The sequence below is a fragment of the Leptodactylus fuscus genome, chromosome 5 (genome assembly GCF_031893055.1).
Source record: "Leptodactylus fuscus isolate aLepFus1 chromosome 5, aLepFus1.hap2, whole genome shotgun sequence".
In the NCBI taxonomy this organism is placed as follows: domain Eukaryota; kingdom Metazoa; phylum Chordata; class Amphibia; order Anura; family Leptodactylidae; genus Leptodactylus; species Leptodactylus fuscus.
This window is the reverse complement of record NC_134269.1, coordinates 127,603,890-127,612,634: the sequence shown is the minus strand read 5'-3', so window position 1 is coordinate 127,612,634 and position 8,745 is coordinate 127,603,890. Positions and strand designations below refer to the sequence as shown.

At 43.3% G+C, this 8,745-nt stretch overlaps 1 protein-coding gene across 1 annotated transcript; it reads left to right on the top strand.

Annotated features, from left to right (window-relative positions):
• Window positions 1–454: 454 nt before the first annotated feature.
• On the top strand, window positions 455–5,597 carry LOC142203016 (hyaluronidase-1-like). Its single transcript, XM_075273438.1, has 3 exons — window positions 455–1,402; window positions 4,983–5,072; window positions 5,166–5,597. The coding sequence occupies exons 1-3, from the start codon at window positions 470–472 to the stop codon at window positions 5,595–5,597; spliced, it is 1,455 nt and encodes a 484-aa protein (XP_075129539.1). The 5' UTR covers window positions 455–469.
• Window positions 5,598–8,745: the final 3,148 nt, after the last annotated feature.

Below are 8,745 nucleotides of genomic sequence, written 5' to 3'. Positions count from 1 at the left end.
GGGAATGAGAGAAAAGTTGTAATTTGAAGAAAAAGATTTTTTCACCACCAGAAGCAAAATAGTAACAATGCAGTTACATGACAAGAATCTGCATAACTAATCATATGCTACATATTTGCAAGCCAACTTATATGTATGAGATATCCAAAATGACGGTCCATAAAATGAAGGTAGTTTTACATTCGAAGCTGTAGAGGATGGTGAGGTATGGAGACTAAAAGTCAAAAATGCAAAACTTTGTTACCCTTTTGCTTGTCCAAACTGATATATCCCACAGCCTTGTGTTAATCTTTCAAAGAGCTTGTCTAATATCTGTGCACATTTGGCCTTTTTACCCTGTGAGTCAGGGAGATTTGATTTTAAGGGTCTGTTTCCTTTGTTCTATTTCTAATATGAAGTAATGATGTTTTACTCACCAGTGATTCTCCTTCCATTTCCAGGAAATATTGTAACATCTGAATGTGGGAAGATGTTGCCGTCCAGCAGCCAATTGGGCCTATTATGGCTTTCTGCAGCAATACTTGTTAGCATTATCACTGGCCAGAGATTTAAACAAGCAAAATCACCTCTTTTGAATAACAGGCCTTTTATTGCAATTTGGAATGCACCTACACAGCAATGTAAACAACGATATAAAATTGATTTGGATCTCAGTGTTTTTGATATAACTGCAAACCCCAATGAGACCTTAAGTGGTCAAGATGTAACAATATTTTATCACACTCACTTTGGATACTACCCCTATGTTAGTGATGACGGGGAGTCTGTACATGGTGGTGTGCCACAAAATGTAAGCTTCGAGGAGCACTTCAGGAAGGCCACACAAGATATTATAACGCGTATACCAAATAAAGGTTTCCAAGGCCTTGGGGTCATTGATTGGGAAAATTGGAGACCACAGTGGGATAGAAACTGGGGAAATAAAAGCATTTATAGAGATAAATCAATATTGTTGGTAAAAGAACGTCATCCTGACTGGCCTATACACTTGATCATAAAAAAGGCCAAGGAAGAATTTGACTCTGCTGGAAGAAGTTTCATGAGAGACTCTGTTCTTCTAGCTCGAGAGATTAGACCACAAGGACTTTGGGGCTACTACCTGTTTCCTGATTGCTACAATTATAATTATAAGCAGGATCCTTATTCATATACAGGAAAATGTCCAACAATTGAAATAAAGCGCAATGACTACCTACACTGGATGTGGGAGTACAGCAGTGCTCTTTTCCCATCCATCTATTTAGACCATGTTCTTAAGTCAAGCTCCAATGCTGAAAAATTTGTCCATCATCGTCTTGAAGAAGCAGTAAGAGTTGCCTCCATGTCAAAACAACCATATGAACTGCCAATTTATGCATATGCAAGGCCTTTTTACTCACTTACTCTTCATACTTTATCTCAGGTAAGTAGATATCTCTTTTATTAGGCTGCTTTCACACGGAGTAACGCTCCGCTCATTCTGACACGTATTCACATGTCAGAGTGAGCACTGTAAAACAGAATCCCATTGACTTTAATGGGTACCGTCTTAGGTGCGCTACGCACTGAAATCAATCGGAGGCTTTTTAACCCATTGATTTCAATGTGAAGCGTGCATAAGACGGCACCCATTGAAGTCAATGGAATTCTGTTTTACAGCGTTCACTCTGACATGTGTTTACGTGTCAGAATGAGCGGATTGTTACTCCGTGTGAAAGCAGCCTTAGTTTGGTGGAAATGCACATTAACATCAACCTCTTATTATATCTAAAACTTTTTTTTTTTTTTTATCAATTATAAGGAAGGCAGTATATGTGTTTGAGGAAGCAGCTAGTGTCTATAGCACTGTACTGTGAAAGGGGACGTTGCTTACTTCCCAGCGATGACACTGAGCAGTGAGGAACGCCCCCCCCCCCAATACTTTTCTATGGATGAGTACTGTGAGGAGAGGGAGGGGGCGTTCCTCACCGCTCTCACAGTACAGCACAATAGACGCTACTGTGAGGAAGGGGGGTCCTGACTGATTGTCAGAAACGCCCTTCTGATGGTGAAGAGCTACATTACCGGCACCGATAGCTCTTTAACAGGGGCACAGAACGGGAAAGCCAATAGTACGCTGAACTCAGTTCACTGTCGGCTTTCTAGCAGTGTATTAAACCGCATGTGCCCTAGATGGTGAAAGGTCCTCTTTAAACCTACACAACGTCACTAGGTTTTTTTTGAAAACCAAGTGTTGATCTATAGGACATAACAAAAAAGCAAACCTTCAGCTCAATAAAAAAAAAAAATGTACAGGGGCAACATGGTGGCTCAGTGGATAGCCCTGTAGCCTTGCAGCCCTGGAGTCCTGGGTTTGAATCCCGCCAGGAACATCATCTGCAAACAGTTTGTATGTTCTCCCCGTGTTTGTGTGGATTTCCTCCAATTCTCCAAAGACATACTGATAGGAATAACAAAAAAAAAAGTACATTGTGATACCTATATGGGGCTCACAATCTACGCTTGGGGGAATAAAAAAAAAAGCAAACAAACCCTCAGCTCACCATAATGAGGAATATTCAACACTTTTTCTCGACATGGTACAGGTGTTGACTTGAAATCTGGCAACAAAAAATCCCTCAAACTCCAGCACCGTCGTAAATTATAAAGCTTATCTTTTAATCCATATTGAGTACAAAAAAAAGTATTCTGAATCATGATTTGATTGAGTATAACAGGGGTCTGATACCGTCCGTGTAACAAGAAACTACAGAACTCGGTATTCTCAATTGGATAAAAAAATAAAACGTAACTTTTAATTATATCTGTTAAAAATCTCCATTATAGGAGTCCCAATAGGTTAGACCAGGGGTCTCAAACTCGCGGCCCCCCGAACAATTTTGTGCGGCCCGCACAAGCCTAGGGATGCCGGATCCAAGTTGAATCCGGACGTTTCACCATTACTAGACGAGCATTATCAGGGAGGGAGGGGGCGTTCCTCCCGGCTCTCACAGCACAGCGCGATTGGCTGTGCTGTGAAGAAGGACGTCTCTGACTGAGTGTCAGAGACGCTCTTCTGACCATAGAAGAGCTACGGTACCGGACCGTAAGCTCTTCACACTGGGCCCACATCGGGAAAGCCGACAGTGTGCTGAACTCAGCGCACTGTCAGCTTTCCGGCAGTATATAGAACTGCCTGTGGGCAAAATGGTGGAAGGTCCTCTTTAAACATTGAGGTGGAATGAAGGGGCTCATGACACTGGGGGCAGACGAAGGGAGGGGGGAGAATGGCATGACACTGGGGCAGAAATGGAGGGACATGAATCTGGGGGCAGAGATGGGGGGGGGCATGAAACTGGGGGCAGAAATGGAGGGACATGAATCTGGGGGCAGAGATGGGGGGACATGAATCTGGGGCAGAGATGGGGGAACATGAATCTGGGGGCAGAGATGGGGGGACATGAATCTGGGGGCAGAGATGGGGGGATATGAATCTGGGGGCAGAGATGGGGGGACATGAATCTGGGGGCAGAGATGGGGGGACATGAATCTGAGGGCAGAGATGGGGGGACATGAATCTGGGGGCAGATGAAGGGTGTATATGTAACTGGGGGAAAGATGGAGGGGGGACATATAGTTTACGGGTGACTGTAGGAGGATTATACAGTGTGGGGGCACATGAAAAATGAATGGGCGGAGTCAACATAAAAGTGGGTGGAGCTAAATTTGCCGCGGTGTGGCCCGCCGACTGGCTGGGATCTTGCTCTGCGGCCCACATGCTGAGTTGAGTTTGAGACTCCTGGGTTAGACGTCAAAACAGCCACAAAAATTGTGAATGCCGTGTGTGTCTGCAGCGATGTATTCAGATCGATATAGGTGATGTCACCACCTATATTCGATCTCACACAGCACTCTTCTAACTCAACCAGTTACCCATCAATATCCATCTGGGGCTAAATGCATACCCAGACACTAAGTTATAGAGATGATACAGTGACTAGGTAACACCATAAACTAGATGTACCCTTTCTTACTCTAACAACATAAAATTCCCGGATACGATGGGCTATTGAATAACTAGTACTCCAACGCCACTACAATATGTAAGTGAATGACACTCTTGTGGCCGGGTCAGTGCCGAAACAATGGATCAGCGGTATATTCAGATCCCTTGTCGTTACAGTCTAGATGAGGCACATCGGTCAAATAGAATCACATATTGATCATGTTGATGATAAAATTACTGATCAATATGATGACCACAACCTATTCCTATATGACAAGTTTCTGATACAAGACAATGATCTATAAATAGCTGAACTATCACTCAATGCGTTTCCCCTGAATTAGCAGGTTCACCAGGAGTCGTGCACTGCCTATCCTAGATTTCTAAATAGTGCTAAAAGTGGCATAGATCGGTCAGAGACGAAACAAAACAAACAAATGCAGTGATAACTCCAGTTCCCGGCATCACTCTGATGGTGAGCCGCCGGTACTCGTTGATGTAAGACCGGTACTTATGGAAGTCTTGTGGTTAGTGTAATTGTGCAGTGTCTGTTTTTTTCTCACTTGGCTTCTTCCCACTCACACCTCTTTCTCCATAGATTTCTATTTAACCTGATCTGATTGTGAGTCTTCAGTGCAGTACAATGCCAGTCAGTTGAGCAGTTTAGCAGGCAGGAGAGGAGCTGATAACAACAGATAACATTTTTCTCTGATAATATATATTACAAAGATTCTTATATTCATTCACAAAAAAAAATATTGAAACTACAGTTATGCTTTAAATAAATGAAATGTAAAAAGGATGGCTTCCAAGTACAATTCATATAGCCTCTGACACTAACACTCTTCAGCAGACAATGAGCCAACAAGCAGGCAGATACATTGTTCTATATGTTGCTTTATAGTTACAATATTGTACACATCACAATGTATACAGATACTTTTATAACATTTAAGTAATGCTTTATATTGTAATAGCAATCCAAATAACTTTCACCTGTCATTATTTTTTATTGTAGATTGATTTAGTGCATACAATTGGGGAAAGTGCAGCAATGGGCGCAGCTGGTGTTGTACTGTGGGGAGGCAGTGAATACTCCAGTACACCGGTAAGATTATTTCTCTTTAAAAAAATCTCTATGGCTAATTTTTAGGATTTTCTGTTATTTGTTCACTGTATATCATTTGGTTTGCCTTTCCAGGACAGCTGCAATTTAGTGAAGAAATACATTGATGGAGCATTTGGACATTACATAGTGAATGTGACTAAAGCTGCTAAACTTTGCAGCAAGGTCTTATGTAACAAAAATGGGAGATGCATAAGGAAAAATGCCAAGTCAGCAGCTTACCTGCACTTGAATCCAAAGAATTTTAACATCAAGTCCCATTCGTCTGGTAAAGGTCACTATGTGACTGGGCAGCATGGAAAGGAAGATGTTCAATACATGAAGAAGAAGTTTGTGTGCCAGTGCTTTGAAGGATGGACTGGGATGTTCTGTGAATTCCCACAACAAGAAGACATCCATTGGAAATCAGATATCTCACATAATGGATCAGACTTATTGTTCCATTCTTTCAGCTTGTTCTTCGGGGCTGTTCTGCAAATTATTGTTTTACTCAAACTATACATTTAATTTTCTAAACGCTCTAGTAGACACCTATTTGCCTGATGGGACTGTTTAGAGTGTTTGTTCTGAAAAGCAAGAGCAGGTAAATGTTAAATGGCAGGTTAGGAAAATTACTCAACAGGGGACAATACGTTATATAATTATTAAAGAGGACCTGTCGCCAAGTATATAATGCTATACAACATACATTATTTCATTACTGAAGTGCCCTGGAAAATGTTTTTAAATCCGTCCATCCATTCATTCAAAAGATATGGCCTCCCACTTGGAGAATGAGAGCTAATTTACATGGGCCATATATTTTGTACAGATAGATGAATTTATCCTTAGGGCTCATTCACACGTGAGCAAAGGGGAGGTTTTTGACAGCGGATTTCGCGTCAAAAACCTCCCCTTACAATGGTGGTCTATGCAGACCGCCAGGCTTCTTTTTTCCGCTAGCGGCCGGCTGCTGCTAGCAGAGAAAAGAAGCGACATGCCCTTTATTCAGGCGGAAGCCGCGCGGGCTGAGCTGCGCGGCTTCCACCCCCGGCAGCACCCTCCTATGTTGGCTCATTCATTTGAGCCGACAACGGAGGGGAAAGCCGCGACCGCGATGGTCGTGGCAGGCGGGTGTTGGCCAGAGAGAGACGCGGCGAGCCGTGGCTCTCTTGGTGTCAAAACCCGCGCGGGCAGTTCACGTGTGAACTAGCCCTTAATGCCTTCCCATCAAAAGCAGCGTACAGCTAGATTGGCCAAACCGGGGGTAAGGTCATGGGCTGCAGAGTTCAGCCTTCCAAGCTACATGTTTGAGCTCGCTGCATTAGATAAACCTTGGTCAAGTACTATATATGTATGTGGGTGTCCTGAGTTGAATTGGGGGAAAGAAGGATCAGTCATGTTACATTTCACATAAATGGAACTTTATGTTCTACTGCAAAATATTATTATTGTTATATTTTGAAATAATAAAAACATTTGTAAACTGAGTGTGTTTGACAATTTTGTCAAATTTTGCTTGTAAACCCATAATATGGTATAAGCTAAAATGGCATAAGAAAAAAAACTACGAATTCAGAGGTAAAATATGTTTCCTAAAACAGTTGTTACCTAAAGCTGGGAATACACAGTGTGAATATGGTGGCCTGTAATGGGTACAGTATACTGTTTGAGTGCTAATAAAGGAGGCAAAATATTGTATGAAGCCAATTAAGGGGTAATGTATCATGTGGACAGATCACTAAAGAAGACATTATATCATGTGACGGCTAATAAAGAGGGCATTATACCATGTAGGCAGATCTGTAAAGGGGGCAATATTTCATGTGCAGGTCAGTAAACAGGGCATTATACCATATGGGAGCTGGGGGCCCAGTCAGAATTTTCCTATGGGGACCTGTATTTTCTAGTTATGTCCCTGCATAAGATTAACTGGATTTTTCTCCCAGACAGGTTGGCAGGATATGGGCGAATGGTGCCTGCAGGCATGATCTCTTCTCAATGGCGCTTCCTAATGAAGGCCACCAATGACCTCTTTGCCTCATATCTGACAGGAGGGTGGGCACTACAAACTCCATGTATAAGCAGGGCTCTAGTCTCGATATGAGAGCTGATGGAGGGTCATGTGTCAACGCCTTGTCCATCAATGCACTAATGACTGTTTAATCAAGGACAAGGTTTGGATGAAACCGTCAGCGGATAAAACAAGCAATGATTTATTAGGAAAATAAATAACTACTTAATGAAGGCTTACAAGATTCCCAGGAAATAAACTTATTTACAATATATCAGTTACTTAGCAATTCAATATCTTTAGTTCTTATCATTTTCTGTTTCCTTTAGTTGGTTTGTAGAGATGAGCGAACAGCGTTTGATCGAGTACATGTTCGATCGGATATCAGGCTGTTCCAGATGTTCGATTCCAGTCGAACACCACATGGCAAACTCACTAAAAATTTGATTCCCTTCCCACCTTCCCTGGCACTTTTTTTGCACCAATAACTGCGCAGGGGAGGTAGGACAGGAACTACGACAACGGGGGCATCGGAAAAAAATCGGAAAAAGTAATTGGCTGGCTAATTCAGGTGACCTCCAATTTATACGAATAGTGGATTTAATATCCGGTTCATATGAGACTGTGAACTATGTGACTGTGAGACAGGGATAGATGTGCTGGCAGGGTTAGCTAGGGATTACGTTTATTTAGGTAGGAATGTTACTCAAACAGCTCTTTGGGGCTCTATCTGGTCGGGATCCCTGTCAGCTTGCGATATGCGGGAGATGACTTTTTCCCATAGGAATGCATTGACCAGCGTTGATTGGCCGAATGCCATACAGAGTACAGCATTCGGCCAATCAATGCTGCTTCTGCCGGAGGCTTGTCTGTGAGGAGGCGGAGTCTAAGAATGGACCAGAATGGAGACTGTTGTGGACCGATCTTAGACTCCGCCTCCTCCGGCAGAACCAGCGTTGATTGGCCGAATGCTGTACTCTGTATGGCATTTGGCCAATCAACGCTGGTCAATGCATTCCTATGCCGAGATGTAGCAGTGCTGGCCGTGCGCTCAGCTCAGCTAGACCGGAGATACAGCCAAGTTGATCGTACGGCCAGCACTGCTACACCGGAGATGAAGCAGAGCTGGCCGTGCGCTCAGCTCGGCTACTCCAGAGATGTAGTAGAGCTGAGTGTGCGCTGAACCCTGCTGCACACTCAGCTCTGCTACATATCTGATGCAGCAGAGCTGAGTGTGCAGCATGGTTCAGGGCATCTCTGATGCAGCAGAGCTGAGTGTGGAGCAAGGGAAAAAGTCAGCTCCCGCATATCACAAGCTGACAGGGATCCCGACGTAATACAGTGACTTGGGCATGTTAGATGCCCCAGACATACATCCCCTGCTGTCCCAGTTGCATTTCCTGGGATGTCATAGTGGACTTGGTGACCCTCCTGAGTCGAATAGTGTCGAATAGCCCCTTAACAAGTATTTTTTCCCCATAGACTATAATGGGGCTCGATATTCGATCGAACAGTCGAGTATTGAGCGGCTACTGGAATCGAATTTCGAACTTCAAACATTTCACTGTTTGCTCATCTCTGTTGGTTTGGTTTCCTTTAGCCAACTTTAGTTGGCCTCATATATGCATTATAAACAGAATGAAAAAACTCACCAGCCCCATC